At 49.5% G+C, this 23,328-nt stretch overlaps 1 protein-coding gene across 6 annotated transcripts in view; it reads left to right on the plus strand.

The window, feature by feature from the left end:
• The window catches only part of PTPRF (protein tyrosine phosphatase receptor type F), a 393,406-nt gene that overhangs the window by 339,895 nt on the left and 30,183 nt on the right, over window positions 1–23,328 (plus strand). For 5 of the 6 annotated variants that reach the window (XM_075039254.1, XM_075039253.1, XM_075039257.1 and 2 more), the window contains 7 exons: window positions 2,143–2,721; window positions 3,355–3,452; window positions 9,486–9,739; window positions 10,439–10,529; window positions 13,561–13,773; window positions 16,853–17,007; window positions 20,232–20,347. In XM_075039254.1, the coding sequence (XP_074895355.1) occupies window positions 2,143–2,721; window positions 3,355–3,452; window positions 9,486–9,739; window positions 10,439–10,529; window positions 13,561–13,773; window positions 16,853–17,007; window positions 20,232–20,347 (1,506 nt within the window). Of the gene's footprint in view, window positions 1–2,142; window positions 2,722–3,354; window positions 3,453–9,485; window positions 9,740–10,438; window positions 10,530–13,560; window positions 13,774–16,852; window positions 17,008–20,231; window positions 20,348–23,188; window positions 23,222–23,328 lie in introns of all 6 variants that reach the window. The other variant, XM_075039258.1, reaches the window with a different exon arrangement.

The raw sequence follows: 23,328 nt of genomic DNA on the forward strand, positions 1-23,328 counted from the left end.
GTACATACTCTTGTGATCTCCAGCCCTTCCTTACAGGCTTTGCCACTGGATCACCTGAGCAAAGTGCAGCAAAGAGATGGACAGACACTGCCAGGGCCCATGAGAGAGCAATGAAACTCAGGGGTCTGAGCACATCTGCATAGTCCAGAGACCTGGGAAGAGGAAGCCTGAAAGTCTAGGCCCTCCCTCAGCTTTGGAGTCATGGCCTGTCCTCACCTTGTTCCCATAGGCGAGTGCCATTTCTTGCTTCCTGCGGTGACTGCAGTGCCGCCTGGGATGGCTTCTGGCACAGAGGGCTCCTCAGAGGTGCTTCTCAGCTGCCCCCCCAGCCGTTGCTACTGCTGCCTCCCCAGGCTTACATAGCTGAGCCTGGCTGCTCCTAGAGTAAAATCTGGAATTCAACAAATCCTGCCATAGGAGTGCTGCGGACACAACTTCTAGGTCCTGGTGATCCCAGCCAGTTTGGTTCTGCTATCTCAGTAGAGACTCGTACCCTGTGCCTAGTGCAACACAGGAGCCTCAGCCCGGAGCAGGGGCACCCAGGAGTTCATCAGGTGCTTTCCTCCGGATGCGGTCAAGCTTGCCTTTGGCGGTGGCACCAACTAGTTGACAATGTCTTGTCCACGATTTCCACTCACTAGACCTGTCCTACAGCTGATAATCCTGCTGCTTCCTCACACCAGCCGCAGGAACAGTATTTACCACTTGTTATTATGGGAATGCAGCTTGTGCAAACTGAGAGCGTTTGTTCCTGGTGCTTTTAAACAAGGAACAGCTTGCCATCTCCTCCGTGCTGCATATGGGGAGCTCCAGAGGTAGTTTCCACTGTCACAATCTCAAATGCTGTCTCCCTTGTGCCTCGCCATGATGTATGCTCTGTTCATCAAATTGCTACAGCTGTCCTATAAACAGGAAAAGCTTCCTTAATGTCCCAGTGTTGCACTGTAAACCACAGTGGGTCTTCCCATGTTATGATGCACATTTAAAGTTAATATTTGGAATCAGGTTTGAAAATAATGTGTCCCTTAATACTAGCTGCTGTTAGACATTGTATTATGAGTGCGACGAGGATGGCACTGACAGTGGAAATGTAATTGTATGTCTTAAATACCTACAAAACCACCCCCAGAGCTGCCTTTGTACAGGCTCATCTGCAGGCTTGACCTCAAAGGGGAGTGTTGGTATCGCCCTCTGATGGCAAAATCGGGGCATAATTCTGTCAAATACGTTTTTCTCTTGTGCTCATCTGTGGGCTTATACATTTCAAAACTGTGCAAGGATATTTAACTCGGTTTGGCTACAATCCTATTTTCATTTTTGTATCAATGGCCCCATCCCTTTGATTCTAAGTATCTTCCCTATCAGTTGATTTGTTTACAAATCTGAGCTGATGTGAAGTGAAGAAACATCCTTTTTTTAACTGAAGGAGATCAAGGTATTAAACCATCAATTTAAAGCCATCAGTTCCTAACCAGTGACGGCAACACCCCTTGACTTGTGCAGCATAAGCAAAAATCCTGTGGAACGCTTGTGTTCACCTCTCACATCGACACTGACATCACGAATCTGCTCATCAGCTAAACCAAAATGTATTCTGATGGCAAACAGCCCACCCAGCTCTGCTCACTGCCTCTGCAGATGGTAAAACTGCAAGGTTTCAGGATGAAATTTGTCTGCCTCCAGACAGATCAGGGCGCTGGACTTGGGCTTCTGTGTGTCTGTTGTGGTACAGTGCACCGGGGCCAGCATGGCCTGGTGCTGTGCACTAACTGGAGTGTCTGAAGACCACTGATTGGGAGGACGGGATTCAGATCTTCTCTGAGATAAATATGATGCTTTGAGGTACCTTAAACCTTTCCTGTAGAAGGGGATGATTTTTGGGGCTGGATGTAGCTGAGTTTATTCCCTGTTTAGATGGCAGCACATGGGAAAATGGCAGCCAAGACCTGGCTGGCTCCAGCTTCCCTCGCCACCGGATTAGGGTCGGTCTGCCTCTATCCATGTGAATTGTCTGTCGTCCTCTTCACCCTGTTGTCTGAACTTTCCCACTTTCCTCAATCCTCACGGACTGAGCAGCACGGAAGCGGTCCTTCCTTCCCCTCCTCCCAGGCTATAGATGGTCATTGTGTGTTTATGTTGCAGTCCCGGGGAAGCCCACCATGATGATTAGCACGACAGCCATGAACACAGCCCTCATCCAGTGGCACCCACCCAAGGAGATGGTAGGGGAGCTGCTGGGTTACCGGCTGCAGTACAGACGTCTTGATGAGGAAAAGATGAACACGATAGACTTTGGGAAGAGAGACCATCACTACACTGTGACCAACCTGCACAAGGGGGCCACGTACCTCTTCAAATTGTCTGCCAAGAACAGAGCTGGCCCAGGAGAGGAGTTTGAGAAGGAGATCACTACTGCGGAAGACGTGCCAAGTGGCTTCCCACAGAACCTGCGTGTGGTGGGTCTCACCACTTCCACCACAGAAGTTGCATGGGACCCCCCGGTCTTGGCAGAAAGAAATGGCAAGATTGTCAACTACACAGTGGTATACAGGGACATAAATAGCCAGCAGGACCTGGTTAACATCACCAAGGACACAAGTATCACTTTGACGAATTTGAAGCCAGATACCACTTACGACATCAAAGTGAGGGCCCGCACCAATAAGGGGGTTGGGCCGCTCAGCCCCAGCATCCAGTCCCGGACCATGCCTGTTGAGCAAGGTAAGTGCCCCTCTAACAAGCCCTAACGGCAAGCTCTGCCTCCAGGACAGGGACCTTTCCTTCGGTTCATGAGGCTACACTCCCCTTTGCTCTGACTAATGAGAGCAGGTACCGTGTGGCTCCCTAGTCTAAAACTAGTTCGGCAAGGGGAGGCTCAACGAAGGTTTCCTTAAAGTTGCGATTTGTGGGGAGAGGAGCGTTGGTGGTAGCTTAATTGCCTTTGTTGCTCCACAGGCACACTTTGATGTTTTATCTGTACATGAAAGGCTCTTGCTTGAACTGGAGCAGGTGGCTGGGTAGGATCATCTGCAGATCCAGTACCTGAGCATCACTGTTCTTTGATCATGGCAAAGGGAGTGTGAGTGGAGGGCGGAGAGAGGAAGGCCACAGTTCAGCCTACAACTTCCTTTCTGTGATGCTGGAAAGTCTAGTCAAAAAGCAAAACTCCACTGAAGACTGGAGACTTGGTAAAAAGCTGCTGCTCTTTTCTCCTCATCTCTCACTTATCTGCTGTAGCTGAACTCTTTGACCTCTGCTGCTGAGTTAGACAAAGAGAGACTTGGAGCCAAGCTGCTGCCTGGCTCCCTCCTGACTTGGCCTTACAGTGCTCAAATGTCTTGTTTTTCATTTCAGTGTTTGCTAAGAACTTCCGTGTCAATGCCGTCATGAAAACGTCTGTGTTGCTGAGCTGGGAAGTGCCTGACTCCTATAAATCTGCAGTGCCTTTTAAGGTAAGGGTGAAATGCAGAGGACAGGGAGCTCCACCTGTGGCAGTGAGCAGGACAGTGGAAAGCAGCATCTTGACCTGCCACGTGATGTTTTCAGGCCATCAGACAAGAGACAAGCAGAGCAGGGTCATGTTGCTCACTGGCCTGGAGTCTTGTGGAGCTCAGATCTCCAAGCCCAGGTTCGGTAGCTGCTCTTGCTTTTGAGCACCCGCACACGAACCATGGCACACAGTAGAGCACACTGCTGCTTGCTTTCCCTCCTCTCACTCTTTTTAGGGCAGAACGTGTTGTAGTTTTGTTGATTTCTTTCTGTTTTGATCAGTTGTGGAACAGCCAGTAAGCACTTGGCTCACGGTAACAAGAAAGGAATGAATAATGTTGGCTGAAGCACACCAACAGGAAACGCCGAGCAGTGAAGGCATGAACTGGGCAGAGGCAGTCAGAGAACGGGGATGTCTCAGGGATCATAATACATATTTCTGGTTTCTCACCATGCAGCTGGAAACCCATCTTGATCATAGCAACTTTTGCTAAGTAACCACTCCTCCCTTGAAAGTGCCCCTGAATTACTTGCCTTTTCAAAGGAGGATGGAAACTGGTCCAGCACCCCAAATCACTGATGCTTTTCCCATGAGCGGTTGCAGTGGTTGTTCATGCAGTGATGTTCATGTGGATGCTTCACTCCTCCATCAGCTTTCTCAAGTATCTTGTTACCTGGTATCACTCAGCTAGGGCCTACCGGTCAGGCTGGCCACTGCAGCTCCATGACAGTGGTTATACAAGCTTGTTCTGAATGCCTGACTCAGAGTTGAAGCGTGAGAAGTTACAAACATGATGTAATCTCAAGAGATCATCAGGACAAAGTGATCTGAAAACCGGCCAGTGAATCAAACTAAGAATGACTCCTTCTGCAGTGTGTCCTTTCTCAAACATCCAGATTGCCTTTGTGAGTTACTTCAGAGCATCAGGGCAGATGCATAATCTCAGGGAGTGAAGGAGAGAAGCATCATCACCCTTCCAGAACGTATTACAGGTGTGAGCAGCACAAGATGTGTCAGTGCAGATGGAACTCTGCAGGAATGGCTGCTGTTCTCTTTTCTCCAGCACAGTTCTGAATGTAGTGTCATCCACCAGGCTGCAGACAACACTGAAGATCCAATGTCTTCCTGCTCTTGTCTATCCCCCAGTGTAGATCACTGATGTGGGTAAAAGACTAGAGTGTCGTGGAAATTTCTGCAGATCCCAGTGCAGCTTCGCTCCCTTAGGAAACAAGACCAACACGTCACATCGCCAAGGATAATCTTCCACCCAGTCCCAGCAGCTGCCTGCTGCCTCTGCAAAGGTGGCCAGGGGTGGGAGCAGCGTGACTTCCCTTCCTCCTTGCACATGCACCCTGCCGTGCTGTGCCTAAAGAGCAAATGCAAGGCCTGCATGAGTTGTGGGGGATCCACAGCCAGGGGAATGAGGGGGAGGTCTTGAACTGCATCCACATCAAAGTGTGTGAGCACCTCCCCTTCGTTGTTACTAACTCGCCTTGTTTAAATCCTGAAGCTGAATTACCATGATCAATAGCAGGCACTTGTTAACATGCAGAGTTTAGCTGAAGCAGACAAAGCTTGTGTGAAGACCTTGTGGTATTCAAAGCTTTCCCAGATGTAGGGTGCATTAGGATCAGTGTTCAGATGTCTGGCCGCAAGGAACTTCACAGAGCCCTGTAACTTTGCACTCTGCTGAAGAACCAGTCTGCTTCATCTTGCCTTATTCTTGTGGCACAAAGCCTGTGTCTCTGTCTGACAGCACAGTGCTATAAAGGGACAGTGTAACCTTTGGAGCATTGCTACCACATAAGGACGGTGAAATGGTTGGAGGTAGCCAGGAGCCAAGGACGTAATGCTGATGCCTCGTCTCAGCCTCGTAGCTGCAATTGCTTACACAGACAGTGACTCAGGGTCTGCCCCTGCTGCGGGTTAACCCTCAGATGACACAGGAGCAGATGGCATTAGCCACTTGCTAACTGAAGAGCAGTCATGCAAACGAGAGTGTTACAAGGATATTTCTCTAATAGTGTCTTCTTTTAATTAATATCCCCAGACTTGCAGACACACATGAGTCAAGGCCAGGAGCTAAGAGGGTCAGCTCCAGGTCGTTGATTGTGGCACTCAAAAGAAATCCTTAATCTTCAGGACTTTGTATTTTTATAAACATGGTTCACCTCTCTCCTCTAATTCAGGCACATGGGATGCTGAGGCCAGAGCCTAATACTGTAACTAGCATAGCAGATAAATCTCCATGGGAACAATTAGTATTATCTACACTTGATAAACAGTCTCATGCTAAATCTGTGTCCCAAAGGGTGTCATATTCTACTTTAACAGATTTAATTAAAGTAGATACTGTTCTGACAATGAATAGTGAGGCACAGGCAGGACTGGTGGGTTTGGGGGGATTTTTTTATATGGGATGAACTGAGACCTTAGGAATTTTCATTGCTACCAAATCAACAATGAAGGTTTGAGTTCTCTTTGGGGAATTTTCACAGCTTCTTCTGGTCCAGGAGATAAATTCCTTGCAAAACGTTGCCCAGCAGTTGTGGTGGAATAGAGGCACTATTCCTTTTCTATTCCAGTGTCCTTGCAGAAAGCTGTTCTGGAGCTTTCATGGAAAGAGCGAGATAGATACAACCTTCTCCTTGGGGAAACTGCACTTTCCTGAGACACAGTCTTCAATTTAAGAGCAGGACAGTGGTTATATTGGTTAGAGGCAGCATCACAAGGTATTTTACAAATGGGGAGAAGGAACAACACCTTTTGAAAATTACTGGGATACAGGTTTGGAAATAACCCCTGAGAATGCTGGGCAGGGCTTTCTCACAGTGTCCCCCATGGAATGTAGTAACTACTTCTGCCCACAAAAAAGGCAACCTTGTCTACTTCTCCATCAAGTCATGATCTTTTCCAGTGTTGCACACTATGTATCTTTTCATCTTTTAGTTCAATACATTCTTTACTGCCTTGAAATCAAGCAGCAAACCTTCAGCAGTGCCATTCGGACCCACCTAGCTTTGCAAATCTTCTCTTGTGGGTAAGAGCAGCACAAATGACATTTTACAGCAATCCATGGGCTAGTCAGCAATGTTTGGCAGTTCAGAGCCCTTGGGCCAAATTTGCTGCTGACTTAAGTAGTTACCAGTGGGCCATGATGCAACCTCTAAATAGCATTCCTGCTTGAGCTCCCGGGCATCTTCAGCTGCACACGAATGACTGTTTCTGAGCCCTTACATTATTGTAAGGTTTGTGTAGAGGCCTTAACTAATGGTGCATAACATTTGAGAAGACAATGTGTTATGGCAGGTAAAGGAACGTAGAACTGCTACAGCAACTGTGAAAAGGGCGGATGGCGGATAATGCTTCAGGAAAGCATTGGAAATGCCTATTTCACTGTCTTTGGACAAAAATTTCTGTGCATGGCAGTAAAAAATCATCATCTGGTGTCAAGGCTGAATTGGAGACTGTGTCCTGGCCAGTTCCAGTGCAGAGCAAGCAGGGAAACTCTGAACTGAAGTGCCTGACCATCTTTTCTGCCTCCTCTTGCTCCAGGAGAAGAGCTATGTCCCCAGCAGATGCCTCATGTGCAGGCAGTTGGTGGGCAAGTGTCTTCCCTAGAGCGCATGCAGAAGCAGTTAGCGATACCTTTATTAGGGAAGAATTCATAATGAGGAATCTCATCTGAGAGGCAACAGAACTCTTTGTGGGCTTTGCATCCTTCCAGCATAGCTCTTAATGTTGGAAGTTTGGTTTTGTTCAAAAGTGTGTTGGAGCACATGAAGGGAGCCCCTGCTGCTCCCCCAGGACACCCCCTGACTTGCTCTCGTCTGGAATATCTGGACCTGTACTATTGCAGTATCATTGCAAGGGGTGGTGCTGGCACAGACAGCAAAGCTGCTAAGATGACTTGAAGTCTAGCACTCCTGTCTTTGTTGTGCCTACTTCTGTGTCAGAGCAGGGTGAAACCTGCCAACTAAATATCTGATACTCCAGCGCTATAAGATACATTTCTTCATTTTACCTTTTTCACTCACTTTAGCACCCATCTGATGTACTACATGTCTTTGGAGAAAGGGATTAAAGCCCAGCAGAAAATATCTTACGAGGAGTCACAGCAGAGAACAATTCCCTCCAGCCATCCTACCTTCGACAGCCCTTCCTGCACTTGGGGTGGCCAGCAGGGTCTTTGTCCCTGCAAACCTCTGTTATTTTAGTACTTGGTACTTATTTTTGCAGTTCATCCCTGAAGATTGAAGCATGTCAACAAACAAGATTGATTACATCTCTTCTCCATTGCCGGCTCTTCGCTGCTGCTCTGTTTACCTGTTGGGAGTCTGTTCTCAGCAGCAAAAAAGCTGGGGCGTTTTTCCTATCCCAACCCCCATGCAAAGTGACCTGAAGAGGACTTGAGGTGTGCTGTGGGTATCGCTGTTCGGATAACACAAAAGCAGAGCTGCAAATTCCAGGCCTAGCCTGGTCCTTGTGCTCCGCTGTCCTTCAGATCTCTTTCCAGAGCCTCCCTCGTCCTCCCAGCTCCAGCACTAAATATTAGACCAGTGCTAATCAGCTGCCCTTGTCCCAGCGAGCCAACAGCTTTCTGCAGATTTCAGTCACCTGCTAAAAAGGTGACTTGGAAGGAAAGTTTGGTCCTTCCCTTGGTGCTTGCATCAGCCTGAACGGCAGGCTCAGCTGGTGAAAAATCTGTTTCACTTCAAGTAATTTTTCTTCTACAGAGCTGTCTTCTCTCTCTCAAGGCTGCTGTTGGAAAGAGCACGTTTTACTGTGTGGTCTCTGCCTGTAACACGTAATAGCTGCCATGGTTTAACATGCTCCAGCTCTGCCATTGCCAGCTTTTGGCATGCTGTGCCTCTGCACCACTATCAGGAATCCAGTAATCCCCTGCCATGCTGGACAGTCGCCCGGTGGAAGGAAACATGCTGGTTTGTCACAGCTGGAGCACAACTTCTGGTCCCTCCGGTTCTCTACACCCCATTTGTCTCTGTCTCCAGGAACTGTTTGAGTTTCTGGCTTTGCAGAGGCAGCACCCATGGTTTCGGGGTACAGGAGTTGTTCGATCAGCATCAGGATCGAGGTTCCTAGGGTAGATGGGCTGTTTGGTGCAGCTTACACAGCAGTGCACATGGCTGCTGGTGCTTCGGGGAAACAGGGGTCCTGCATATCTGCAACAGGGCGCTGAGAAAACGTTGTTAGCTGAGGGGCTGGCAGGTCCAAGGGGGGAGGCTGTGCGTGGGGGCTGCCCGCTGCCCTGGGCCACCAGCGGCTCTGCCCTGCCGTGCCCTGCCCAGCAGCCCCTCGCTGCAAGCACGGCAGGGAAAAGCAGTGCCGATCTCCTGCCCACGGCTGCCACGGCACCGGCATCTGTTGTCATGGCAACGGGGTGTCACACCTGCAGAGCCGCTGTTTTGGGTACCAATTTGTGAGCCCTGTGCAGGATTTGTCAGATCATGGGTGAGGCGTGTAGTCCCCCGGTCACCTTGCTGGGAGGGGGATGCTCTTCATTAACGTTCGGTCAGGCATCAGCTGGTAGACACGGGAGTGACACCAATTTAAAGCAGACAGGATTTTACACCAAAAACATATTGTGTGTCGTAGCCTCACGAGACAAGAAACAAAGACCCATTCATCTCCACGCGAGGGCAAAGCACAGCCATCTGGATTCATCCCCTGACCTGGCGCTGAAAAGCAGCACATGTGGCACCACCAGCCACACTGCTGGCACCGGGCACCCGGGCTTTCCCGAGATGAGCTCCTCTCTGCTCCATCACTGCAAAGCACAGGGAGCACAACTCAACCTTCTGCTGGGGGTTGCTCTTTTTCAACTAAAGATTTATGGCTGTTTACGAAGCGCACAGTAGCTGAACCACCTGAGGGAGGGCCCAAAGCCAAATTGTCATCTCTAACGCTGCTATTTTGAGTGTGAGTTTTCATCAGCAGCTGTTGGCTCCATGAGCATGTCCTTTTCCCGTTTCAGATTCTGTACAATAGCCAGAGTGTGGAGGTGGACGGCCACTCAATGAAGAAACTCATAAGTGACCTCCAGCCAGACACAGACTATTCTTTTGTGCTAATGAACCGTGGGAGCAGTGCTGGGGGGCTCCAGCACCTCGTCTCAATCCGCACCGCTCCTGATGTCTTGCAAAGCAAACCCATCGCCACAAACAAGTATATACAGGAAGGAAAATTCACACTCACCCTTCCCAAAGTCCAGACCACTGTGCCGGTGAGGTAGGTGCCGTGCCTGGGTGGAGAAGGCAGGGTGGGGGGCTAGAGATGGGGAAGAAGGCAGGGCAGACCTCTGCCAACCTGTGGATTTTGTAACCTGGGAGTGAATTTCCAAGCAGGCTGTGGTACAGTGCCAGGCATTTACTCGTAACATGGGATCACGCTGCTGGCTCTTTCTGAGTAAATATTTATGTGCGATAAAATTAAGACAGTTCTTTGACAGTTTGCCCTCACCCTGGTGGGTATACTCCAGATGCTACCAGCAAAAACACAGTTGAGGATCAGGAGGGACCTTCTCTGACACTGTATAATATCCTTTAAATAAATAATGCCTAAAGCCTCAAGGAGATTAAAAAAGCGAGTTTGTGGAAGTCTTATTCGTTACTGTGGTATCCTTGTGCTGAAGCACAATTCCCCCAGGGTTCTTGCTACAATCCGATTATATAAATGTCCTTCTCACAGCTCCTACACCACCCTCTGGAGCACAGTCTGTAGATCTTCATTAACCTAATGAGTGCTAACAGGAGCATTCTCTTCTCTGGTGCAGCTAGAAAATCGGCCTCTTCCTTACTGAACCCTTTTGCTGCTTAGAGGGCAGGGAAAGGAGCAGGTCGTCCTTGGGAGCCAAATGGCACACGTTATTTGGTGACCTGCCAGAGAGATGACTTAGGGTCCAGCACTTATGCTTTCCTTCCTTCCCAGGTGGTACTACATCGTGGTTGTGCCAGCGGATCAGAGCACCAGCAGCCCGACTGCTCGGTGGCGGACACCTGATGAGATGGAGCTGGACCAGGTAGGAGTCTGTAGCAGCTGCTGTGGTGAAAGTGGCTCCCAGGTGGCCCAGCACGCTTTGCCCAGGCCTCCTGGCAGCAGCACGGATGCAGCGGCAGAGGTGCAGGCTATACATCAAGAGATGGGGGGCTGTGGGCCGTGCGGTGCCCACTCAGCGTTTCTTGGCTGGTGACAGCATGTAGGAAGGAGGCTGGAACCAAGCAAGGGAGGAGCCACCTCCCAGAATGTGCCCCATAAGGAGAGAACACTTGAGTGTCCTGACCAGGACAGATTCTGTCTTGGGTTGTACACTCTGCAGCCTTTTTCAGCTGAAGCAACCACGCTGATTTGGAAAAGAAGCTAGGAGAGAAAGGTATCATTTTCAGTTTATTAAGCTGTTCTGTCAGGAGGCTTTTCCCTCTCTGGATAGGACTTAAGCCTGCACAGTTTGGATAAAGAGTTCACTCTAGTATCTAAAAAAAACCACAAAGCTCCCTTCACACTTGCTTGTTAAAGGCTTTCGGCATTCACCAGCCCATTCACCCCAAGATGCAGCTTATTCTTTGCAGCAATCCTTCAACATCAATAGTGTGGTACATATGCAAGTCTGAGGAGAGTCCCACACAAGGGGTTTGTGGGCTCACTCTTCCCCACACACTGCACCCCCACCAAAGCAATGAGGAAAAATTCCAAGAAATCACACATAGAAGGGTCCATTAAGAGAACAAAGTTTTAAGCTTGAAGCACTCAGAAATTATAAAGTGTTAGAAGCTGTAAGTCAGCCCTTGCTTATCATTAATCTTTAATTACACGATTGCACAGTTTTTTCCTTGGGGTCCCAGCTCACAGTGTGTATTGGTGGATCTGTTCTGCACATAAAGCACAATCGTGTGATGGAGAACCATCACCTGTAGGTCTCCTGCATCATTTCATTGCAGAAGTTGGAAGATGTCACGAGAAACAGAAGACTAGGATGAGAAAGGATGGTTTGGTTTTGAGCTTTAGGTGGTTGAAAGCTATGGAGAGAACTGGTTTCTATCTCTGTTTCACCGAGCCCTGAGCAAACAAAATTTTCATTAGCAGCCAATGTCTTGCATGTTCTGGTTTTTCAGAGTGCTCAGTTTGACATCCTGGAGCCTCGTTTGCAGAGCCTAAGCATCCCCAGCTGCACAGAAAGTCAATAGGAGCTCTGCTGGATACAGGCAGTGCTATAAAAATAAGCTAAGTTTTCTTTAAAAACAAAACAAGCCAATGTCTTTTCAATTTGACATTCAAAATTAGTGGACGTTTTTTACATTAATGTGCCTGCGTCTCTGTTCTCCATCTGTAAAATTAGGATAATCGCTTTCATCTCACCTCATATGGGTGTTTGGAAGATAAGATCGTTAATGTTTGTGAAGCACTTGTAATATTATAGTGATCAGCACCATAGAAAAGCCCACAAGGAAATTATTAATTTTGTCTTCAGAGCTGGATTTGAATAGTAAGCAATAAACAAGGCCTCAGGCTGCATAATGCAAAGAAGAAAACAAAATATGGAATAGCTGCTCTTTGATTAAGCACTGTCTGTCCTGTGTATTGAACAAAGCAGGGGAGTTACAGAAAAGATAGTATGTGACCATGCAGTCAAGGATTGTAACACAATACACATACGTAAGACAGCTGATTTAATTTTGCACAGGCAATATTACTTTTCTAATTTTTCAGGATCTGAACTTTGCAAGCCTAGCATTCTTTTGATGTGGTCTTTTGGTGTGTGTTACATGTGTAAGTGGCAGTAGCAACCAGCAACCTCAATCACAACTGGAGCCCTGTGGTTTCATGCCGATGCACATACAGCTGTGCTTTCTGCACCAAAGAGCTCAGCTGTAATTTCAGCCAAGATACGAGAGATGTGTGTAGGGAGCAAACTCCACAGTCCAAAGACTATCTTTCAGCCTTTCCCCCCTGTGGTTACAAGGATATTTGTGAAACTGAGATCTCTCCGTCCCTTTTTTTTTCTTTTTTTTCTCTTTTTTTTTTTCCTTTTTTTTCTTTTTTCTTCCTTTTTTCTTCCTTTTTTCTTTTTTTTTGGTGATATTGCAATGCAAGCTGTAGCTTTCCTAAATTGCTCCAACATGAGGATTCATAAGAGGGCACGGATAGACTGTTGAGGGGAAAGAGTGGGGATTACCCAGGTTTTCCTGCTCAGAGGGAGTGAGCTCAGCTTAGCAGCGTGGCTTTGTGTGCACATCACTGTCCCCAGCCCCACTGATGTTCCCTGTCTGCCCTGACAATGCTGCACTGATACATTCGTGTGTGAAATGTATTTCATGCCTCCTTCTTCATTTTAAATTAGAATTTCTGTTCCAAGCCTGATATTCGTTTTTATTCATTAGAAAAACATCTTTAAACATCTGAGAGCCTTTCTTAGCAGTGTAATTGAATTTTTGTGTGTTTATATCCTTTTTCATGAATTTGTGGCTGACTATGAAATTTGCCATTTTTACTCTGAACATCCCATGAAATCTGTTATCATTCTATGTGATTTACACAAAGCTCTGCCTGCAACCCAGCAGCAGATGAGATATTGAGGCACTGACAGAAGAGAAAGACATGGCAAATGTCACTTTTTCTCTATGCATCAATGTCAGCTGTAATTCACGTCCGGTGTCTGTAGAGAGCGTGAGTTGCTGTCTGGACCGATATGTGGGCCACAGAATGTGGCCCGGTTCCCTTGCAGCCCATTGGGATACATCAACTCTGGGTGACGGGCACAGCCAGGCTGTCTCAGCCCTAACGTTCACCGTGTCAGCATCCCGGGTCTCAGGACTCTTCCAAAGCTGAGATCCTGCTGGAGGTGCTTGCACTGAGGGTCTGCAGACAGGTGCCCTAGCAATGGCTAAATGGATAACGCATCCCTCTGGTTTCTTTGCACCACCACGTGCAATTCAAACCCAGTATCTTCTCCTCCCTTCCCTTCCACCCTGCTGAGTCCTACAACCGGTAAGGTAACAGCGTAAGGCGGTGTCACACTGGGCGAAGCAATAGTGATGCACCTCATTTGTCCCCAGCTGCTGGAGGCCATAAGCCAAGGGAGTCAGAGCAGGCGCCAGCGACGCCAAGCAGACAGACTCAAGCCCTACATTGCTGCTCAAGTGGATGTGCTGCCCGAGACCTTCACCCTGGGGGACGAGAAGAACTACAAAGGTTTCTACAACAAGCCCCTGTCTCAAGACCTGAGCTATCGCTGCTTCGTGCTGGCCTCACTGGAGGATGGAGACACGGTAAGGACTTTCTGCTGGGGGGGCACAGCCTTTCCTAGCAGAGCTGAGGTGGGCTCAGCGCAAGCAGGGTGAACAATTACTGCAAGCCAGTATGATGGAGTTTTCTCTGAAGAGAGGAGAGTGAGGCTGCAGAGGTGGTATCAACAGGCTGAGGCAGCCGTGGGAGTTGACTTGATAGATGGTGTTGTTGGAGGGAAATGGCATGTATGTTTGACATAACAGATGAGAGTGGAGGGCAGTGTCAACACACGCGTTCTACACAAGCTCGGTTCTGGCTTGCTGAGCTGTGCCCAGAGCAGAGCTTGACGCACGGTCGGGGTGGGATAGGTTCTCATTCTGCTTTGGTTCAAGCAAGTGACTGTGGAAAACGGCCCCTTGAAATCCTACCCTGCACAGTGGCTGCTGAGGCTCTGCACTGAACAGGATGCCCCCCCTGCAAACCTGCCTTCCCAGGCCCTTCTCTGGTCAGAGTCTCACTTCCAGATGACATCTGGAGAAGCAAACCTGCCTCCCATCGCAGTGGGTTGTCAGCAGGGCAAAGCTGCACGCCTGCCTGCTGCATAGGGATTCTTGCTCCTGTGTCTCTCCTGCTAGAGGCAAATGGGCTGTGGCTTTGTCGGCAGCGTGCTGCCAAGCACACGGGGCCTGGGCACGTGAGGGGGAAGGGAGTAGTTGATGCAATAAGCAGGGAGCAGCACGGCGAGACCTGTGCATCAGTGTCCAGCTGTAATCACGGAGGGCAGGAGTGGTGGTGGCGGCAGTAGCAGCGGCCAGTGTGTAAGTAATGGAAATAATAGAGATGCATAGAATCCTTTGGTCAGCTTCCAAGCTGCGGCTTCCTTCCTCAGCCTCGTTTGCTTGTAATGGCTCATTAGGGCTGGTCAAGTTCTTCATTACTCATCCAGCTCACGTGTTCTTGTGGCAAGATGTGCACACTGGTGAGGGAAGGAGAGTCACAGATTAACAGCAAAGTAAGGCAGAGGCCTTGGGATGTGCTGTCCTGGCAATCCCTGTCAAGAAGAGATGACCTTAACTAGTTGATCCCAGACTATCATCGTCATCTCCTCCCTAGCACAGATCTGCCACAGCCCTCCAGTGAACCACCAGCCGGCAGAGTTATTACACCCTGCTCCCAAAAACCACCTTTCTGCATCCCCCACTGCGTTGCATCCATTTTCATTTGAAGCGTGAGGCACTCTGTCCAAGGCTGTGCACTATCTCCCCCACTCAGCTCCTCTTAAATTACTTGCTGTGTCTCTAGTGTCAGCAGGCAAGCGTAACATTGCCATTCTTCAAAGGCAAAGGGGACTGTGGTTGAAACACCATCTCTGAGAGCAGGGGCACCTGCACCTCAGTCTGCCTTTGAAAATGCCACTGAGATAACAGTCCTTCTGATCTCTTCTGCTTCTGTCTTCTCTTGGAAGGAGGCATCCCCAAAGTGTGTCTGCAAAAATATGAATCTTTACCCCTCGCACGAAGCTTTGGAGGTGGACACACGTGTTACCTTGCTGCACAGATCAGCATGCTCCTTCACCTCCCCACCTAATGCAGCTTGACCTTTCTGGGTAGTCAAAGACAAAGCCTTTGTGCCTTCCTCACAGAGTAGCCGCTTGCCCATACAAGGGGGAGCCCCAGGCCTTCTGCCCCATCCTCTCACCACCGATGAAGCATCTTCTTGTCTCTGCCATGCTCAGACAGAGCTGTTGCTGACTCCCTGCCCTGTTATTTGAACTGGACAAGGGAACGTAGGAACAGACCAATGGGCTGCAGTGATCCTGTGCAGACTTTCTGTAGGAACAGAGCTGAACTGGGAGCCAGCAGCTATTTCAGGGTCATTGAAACAGGGTCTCGTAGGGCTGAAAGGTTTCACGGACAAAGCAGCAACCACCCCCAACGCTTCCCCTCCAGCCAGTGGCATCTCTGACCGCTGATAAATCTGAGGAGAGCAGCTAGGATGCTGCAGCTGCACGTGCTGCCAGAAGGATGTCACAGATAAGAGCATTTTCTGTACTCCATGGGCACCTGTGAGAGAAGATCAAGATGTGCATTTGTGTGACACCAGCACGCTTGATTTTTCCCTTTCTTCTCCTCACGTACGTGCAGGCATGAAGTGCGTGTTTAAACTTCAACCTTAAAGCCGGCGATTTATAGATCCCCAGGCACCTCTTCAGTGACCGAAACTTTCTATGGCAGGAGCAGAGCGTTTCTGCCTCCCTAATGCCAGGCAGCAGGTGCTGCTCAAAAGCCACAGGTACTGAACTGATACAGCTCTGGCCCTCTCTAAGAGGGGGAAAAGGATTTCTTTTTGCAGCATTTAACCCTTCTGACCCAGCGAGGCTGAGCTGTGAAGGGACAACACAGTTCCATAAGCCTTAGCAACAGCAGCAGAACAAGCCAGGTGCAGTGTCATTTTTCTGCAGGAAGGGTTTGGGTCTGTGCTAATCCTGTCTTGCTGGTGGGGCTAGAAAGCTGTCCCTTCGGTTTATAAATCACTGGGCTGCCAGATTGCAGAAGTCTCTGAAAAAGAACCTGTAAGCATGAGCCCCTTTCCAAGGCTTGTTTGTCAGGGCTGAGACATCAGGTAGAAAATGCTCCTGTCATTTCATTCCTTTAAGAAAACCGCCTAGCCCAGCAGGGGTTTTCCTAATATAGGCCTGTCCTGGAGAGATGTGTTGATATCAGCACAGCAGGTATTATAAACCACTTAGGAATCATCAGCCAGCCCCACTGTGCAATTGGTTGGGATTCAAAAGCTTGTGATTTGGCTCCGAGAGAATCCAGGGCTGGCAAGTGGCTCTTAGCTGGGCTGCTCCAGTTTGGCACCTCGAGGCCAGGTCTGCCAGCCAGGAAGTTGCTGGCACTGGGAATGTTTCACACCAGGAAAAGACTGTTTCCACAGCGTGACCTCCGCTGATGCTGAGGGAGGGAGGATCCCGTGGTGTGCTGCTGGGGTTTGAGAAGCATGACCGTTCCATGCTAGCCAGAGGCAAGGGAAAACCTCCACATTTCAGGGATGTAGCTGTGGCTTTAGCATAATGGATGCTTGCTTTTCTCTCCCTCTTCTGCCGGTGCTGTTCAGAAGAGATATGCAGCCAGCCCCTACTCGGATGAGATTGTGATGGAAGTGGCTTCAGCAAAGCAGCAGGATGAACCGGAGATGCTGTGGGTGATGGGACCTGTCCTGGCCGTGATATTAATCATCATCATTGTCATTGCTATACTCCTCTTCAAAAGGTGAGATCCAGTCCAGGCCATAGCAGTTATAGCACGAGCACTACAGGTGGTGGCACCTTCAAGACCCTCCTTGTAGCCTTCAGATGTGGGGTGCTCTGATAGACAGCCCTTGGTGGTCATGGGAAGGAGGAAGGTCTCTACCTGGCACAGCATAAGGCTGCTTTATAAAGAGAGCAGAAGGGCTGGGTATGCAGATGATAATTAATATCAGTCCCAGGACACAGAGCTGGTGTGGATTCTGGAAACGTGTGAGCAGTGGGACAGAGGAGAGCAGCTTTGTCCCTAAAGCCAGTCTGACCGCTCTCTGGTCTCACAACTTGGATTTGCAGCCTTGGGGACTTTGCTAGTACTGTGTTTTTTTTACTTGATCTCTGGCAGGTGCCCCCACTACTGTGAATTTTGGCTGAGGAACATGGTCTTGGTGGTGAGAACAGGGCATGGTTGTGACAGGCTGAAATCAGAGTAGGAGCTCTCTTCTTGAGGCCTCTCAGTCCTGGCTGCCAGATCAGGACCATCCACACTCTGTGCTCCCTGCTGAAGCAACCACCTGCTTTTGTGTAGCAGAGCAGCCCTGCTAGAGCTGTAACTGTAGTGTGAGATGATTGTTAGTCCTCCTGAGGAGCAGGTTGCATTTGCATGTGTTCAGGTATCCTGTTCAATTACAGTAGGTCATTCTTTATCAGCTCAGCTCCAAGGTTCTGCTCCTCCTGGACTCTCTATTTACATATGTATCTGTAGCTCGGGGAAGGGAGCTGGCTTTGTTGTCTGATTAAATGGAGCTCTGCTGTGCATGTGCAGTCAGTGCCTTTCTGTGTCAGTGATCATCTCCTTTCTTCTGTTTCTGCTCTTCCCTGGATCTAGTAAGCAAGAAAGGTATGAATCCATTTTATCTTCTTGTTTTGCTAAAATTTCAAGTCTATTTCCGTTTTTAAAAATCAAGCCTGAAGCTTCTAAGGGGCATCTTTGTTTTTGGGAGCATGGAGCATGCCAGCCCTAGGGGTTTACAAAGACTTTGTTTCCTCAAAGGTATCAGCCTCCTAGCAATTGTCAGCCTCTCACAGCTCTTAGGGAGACAGTTCCAACATAAAGACTTCCCAGATTGTTTTTGCAATTACATTAAAAATCAAAAAAAACGACAACACCAGCAGTTACAGGGATTTCTTTGTTTTCTCAGTCACTTCAGACAGAGAGCTGTTCCATCAAGAATGCAGGTGCATTCTTGCAGTCTCTGGTGAGGAAGCTTTGAGGGAATACCAGGCAATTGTAGGAAACAAAAGTGTTTACTGGTCTTTAAGGAGAGAAAGTGGCCCCGGGGGGGATTTCTGTACCTGGGCCCCATAGATGCTGTGCCCAGCTTGGCTTAGCTTTGCGTTGTCCCAGAGTCTGGTGTGGGGGGAGCACCAGGAAGCGGCATCAGCCCACTGTGCTCAGAACCTGACGTTCATGTCCCTGCCGCATCCTAGCCCATGCAGCAGCAGCATCTCCCCTTCCAGCACCACCCGCGTGCTCAGAGTGATGCTGTGTTATCCTACAGTTTTTGGCTGTCCAGGTTCTCTTCGGAGGCATTTTCTCCCAAAGGTGTCTGCGCAGCATATTCACAGTGTAAAATCTACAATGGGAATGAATTGAAGCTGAGTAGCAGGGGATAGCTTGGGGTCTGGAGGTTTGTTCAGCAGTTGCCCAGACTAGGCTAATGAGAGAGACAAACATTAATTATGTGCTGTGCCCATTCCCCAGGAAAGCTGGACTATGTTGCTCAAGGGCTCAGGGACTGGTACACAGTAGCACATGGCACATCCTGCTGTGCTCCTGATAGGAGAAACACTGCTTTATTTGTTTGCCATGTATTTTCCTTTCTCTCTATCAATGCTCTCAGTCCTTCAGCTCTTTTGTCTCAGTCCAGGCAGCTAGAAGGCTTCTGAGATGTTGAGATGACTCAGAGTAGTGTAAGACTCACAAGCTGGTCCTCCCCATTGAACGACTCCAGCGTTTGATGCAGCTACAGGCTGCAGATGGAGCTTGCTCGCAGTCCAGGCCACAGAGGGAATGCAGGTTTCACTTGTGATTTATGCACTAAATTTTCAATAATTGCTTCTTACTAGTGCCAGCCCAGCATGCACAGCTCCCCATGGAAGTGATAGTGCCCCGTGCCTGTGCAGAGCACTTCTGTTCATGTGTGGCTCAGGGTCACCACCATCCAGAGATGCAGCTGCCTCTGTACAGAACCTGGCAGCTCTTCAGGGTGCTTTGAAATGCCTCACAAGTGGGTAGAAAACAGAGACTTACTGTTGCAATTTGCAGGATGGTAAATGTGATAGCATCCATGCAGACTAGCAGAGATGCAGCTCCCTCTCTTCCAGAAAACATCAGGTCAGCAGAGGGGTTCACCAGTCAAAATCCATGTTGGGGCTGTAGCCAGAAGACAAAGTCTCTGTGTATTGCTGCACACTCAGCATATTGGCAAAGTGTCAGGGTCAGTGCGGACTCAGAAGAGAGTACTGCTGTCCTGCTCCTGCCCAACATCCCTCTCTACTGCATGGGTATATCCACTGTATTTGTAAAATAGAGCAAGAAGTGGGACTTAAAGAATTGCTGGAAACCCTTCTTGCAGTATTAGATTTTCCTTAATATTCACTTGTCCACTTTTTGATTGGATCTGTCCCTGCTTTGCCTGTGAATTCCAGCAAGAGCCTGAGGTGGTGGCATCGCTCTAGGCATAAATATAGCATGAAGAGACAACAGTGTATTTTATTGTTCCATTAATACACGCCTTGGGTGCCTTCAACCATTCAAGACATGTATTAATGGTCCAATAAAACACACCCTGAAGAGCCTTTACACTATTATATTACAGCATTCTATATTTAAATATTTCTAATACTTGAAAAAAAATTTTATTATATCCTTCCACTACAGGAAATAGTTCCTAGAGAAAGTACGAGGAAACAACATCTTGCATCTCTCTGCTTTTTCTCTAATAAATATGCAGGATATCACATTTCAAAGTGCCTCACTAATCAAACCTCTGCCATTGCTTATATATGATCCTTCCTGTTTCATAGATGGGAAATTGGAGGCACGGAAGAGGATGTGACTTGTCCAGAGCCCCAGGGAGCCTGGGATGGAGCTGGGTATCTGGGACACAGGGACCCAGACTCTTCCCACAGTGGTTCATGCCAGTGTCTGCCAGAGCTCACCTGCTTGTCTGTCCTCCCTGTCCATAGGAAAAGGGCACACTCCCCCTCTTCCAAGGATGAGCACTCCATCGGCCTGAAGGACTCGCTCTTGGCTCACTCCTCTGACCCAGTTGAGATGAGGCGGCTCAACTACCAGACTCCAGGTAAGGAGCAGCTAACCCCCCTTACGCCCCACCTCCGCCAGTTCCCCCTTGCCAGGTACTGATGCTAGAGGAGGAGTTGCAGTCCTCCCCCCCGCAGCAGCTCTGCACCTTCTCTCAGTCACAATGGCAGATAGGGGGCTTAGACCGAGGATATCCAGGTGTCCACGCTCTGGTTTGCAAATCCTTCTCCCTGATCCTGTTACTGCAGGCACGCAAGGCTGGGGAACCTGGACGGGGACAGCCTATTGTGTGGTGGGTGTCAGACATTACGTGAAGCTCACTGCAGTTGTCCTCAGCCGGGAGGAGCCTCCACGCAGAGCTGGGAGAGCTTGCAAGTGCCCACGCCTGCATTGCTCCCGGCTTGGTCCAGGCTGGGATTCAGCGCTGAGCACCACTGGTGCAATGCTGGCCACAGGGCCTGCATCTGGGAGGATCAGGACAGACAGCCCTTGTACTTACTGCTGAGGGTGTGCTAGCAGCTTTGTCCCGGGATCTTTGGTGTGCTGACTTTCCTGTTCTGCTCAGCTAAGGGTGAGGAGAACCAGCCTACATTGCTCCCCAGTCAGTGCTGTGGCCCAGTGAAGGGCACTGCTGGTCACAGTGGTCTCAGCGCAGAGGATGATAGTTCAGTAGCAGCCATTGATTTCTGCATGCAACTGTTCACTGCAGAGCATCTCGTCATGCCTGCACTGGCCTGTGGTGCCTCAGGGTGTAGCTAGTTTGCCAGCCCACGGAAGCAACTGTACTTCGCACTGCAGAAAGGTCTCGTGCTGCTGCTTTGTGTCTCTACGTCTCTGATGGCATTGAAAGCACAGTACCCGTCATTGTAACAATCAGAGACAGGCTCGCCCCAACTTGTTCAGAGCCTTTCAGAGAGCCCAAGTCCTAGATGAAGTGAGGGGAGCACTTGGTCTTTTGCGATGGAGGGAGCAGTTCAGCAATAAATGAGGTACATACAGCTCTCTTCTAACTTGCAGCTCCTCCTGGTCTGTAACCAACTTCCCTTTTTCTCCTGCTGCTCATTCATCTAAGAGCTTTCATCTAACAGGATAGTTTTGAAGGGACATTTCCTGATGTAAACCTGCTGTGCCTGGGAGGGAGGGTAAGAGAAGCCTTTCCCGTCGTGGCTCACAGCAGTCTGGCTCGGACCTGGGGTGGGCTTCACCAGCACATCTCCCTCCATGCCAGAGCAGCTGTCAGGGATCCATAGTTAGTGCATCTCCCAGGCAGGACCGATGACAGATCTCACAGGTAGGATGCAGCAACAGCCTGGCAGTTGCCAGCAGACCTGGCCCGTTAATTGGCCACAACACAGACCAGTGTGGCATTGCAGCATGGGAGGAAAATGCTGTGGGGAGCACGGGAGGCACCTGCGCTGGAGGAAGAACATCTCAACAGGCAGATCACTGGGAGCAGCACTAGGTGAGGGGGTCACACACAGTCAGCAACAGCATGCAGCTTCTTGAGGAGGAGCAAGGTGTTAAACAGGGCTGCTCCAGGACACCTGTGCATGGGGACAGGCCTCTGTGACATGTCTCCACTGCCCAGGGACGCAAGAGCCAACTTTGCTGTATGCTTGTGGTTCACATTGGATGGAGGAGTGTGACAGGTCAGGCTTGCACTGCTCCCATCTCCAACAAGAGATGGGGGTGTTTGCAACGAGGGCATCCCTTGCTAGAGCTGTAGGAAGGGTCAAGAGCGGCTATCAGAGAAGAGGGATCCGGGAAATTTCTTTTCCTACCTGTGCCTAAGGATAAACCAAAGACACTGGCTCATTCAGGAAGCTTGCAGAGCTCTCTGGAGAGAGAAAAACAACCCAAAGTGCCCAGTTCATTAGAGACAGCAGCAGCGCTCTGGGATGCTGCTAGCCAACGCTTCCCCAGTAAGTGACAGCATCTCCTCCCCACAGCATCACTTGTGAGGCTCTGCGGGGCGGAAGCGGGTGTTGTGCAGCTAGAAGTGACTGTTCCAGCTCCTGATGAGCTTGTCCTCATTAATGAGGAGTCATGAAAACCACTGAGCCCAGTGGGCCCATGCTGTTGCCCCTGTCACCTGCCCGAGGTCGAGGCAGTGCTGCGTGGATGCATTGACAAGAGGTATTGGCCGCTGGCCCTGCACGCTTCAGTAGCTGGTCTCCCTGCTGGAGTGTGCTGAGCAGGGAAAACTTGTTTAATGCATAATTAATTGGGCTACCGTTATTAAATATTAAGCTTCCTCATTTTTGTGGTTTTTACTTCAGACGAGGGTTATTTCCCCCACTGTCAACCTCTCTGTACTAACATACCACTGTGCCAAGTCACTGAGAGGATATGGGACCAGACAGTGTCCCAATACGCCATGAAATGAGGCTGATTTGTGCTGCTGATGGGCTGCGAGCGGGCTGGAGGCTCAGGGGCACTGAGCCGAGGTTGCTGGGGCTGAGTGTGGTCCTCCTGGCCACCGAGCAGCCCAGATGTCCCCTGTACCTGCCATCCACCTGCCCTTGCTGGCTTCCCTTGGGCACGGGGCTGTGGACAGTGGTGTGCAGTGAGAAGTGTAGCTCTTGGCATCAGATGAATATCTGTGCGCTTGCTGCCCTGCGAGTACCTCCAGCTCCACACGTTTGTCAGCGTCAGGGGATGGTGGTGGCCAGAGCCAAAAGCCCAGTGTGTAACAGGCCAGCTGCAGAGCAGCCCCTGGGGCCAGGTGGCTGGTCCTGTGCAGGAGGGAGGCTCCCGGTCCTGTGGCAGATGGTGCTTTCCTTTGCATCTTCATCTCTTTGTCTTTCCATTTCTGAACCTCTGCGATGATGACTAAAGGCTAATGGGATTTCTGTTCTTGCCCCGTTTCTTTTCTTTGCAGGTGCCAGTGTCCCCAGTTGCCCGAATATCTCAAGTTAGTTTTAACTCCTGTATTTATCTTTTGACACCTTTTGCTTTTTCTTTCCCTTTCTTTCTTGTCTCTGTAATTTTTGTTTCAATGTCATGAAGGTCACCCTCACT

Source organism: Buteo buteo, chromosome 10 (assembly GCF_964188355.1).
Source record: "Buteo buteo chromosome 10, bButBut1.hap1.1, whole genome shotgun sequence".
NCBI lineage: Eukaryota > Metazoa > Chordata > Aves > Accipitriformes > Accipitridae > Buteo > Buteo buteo.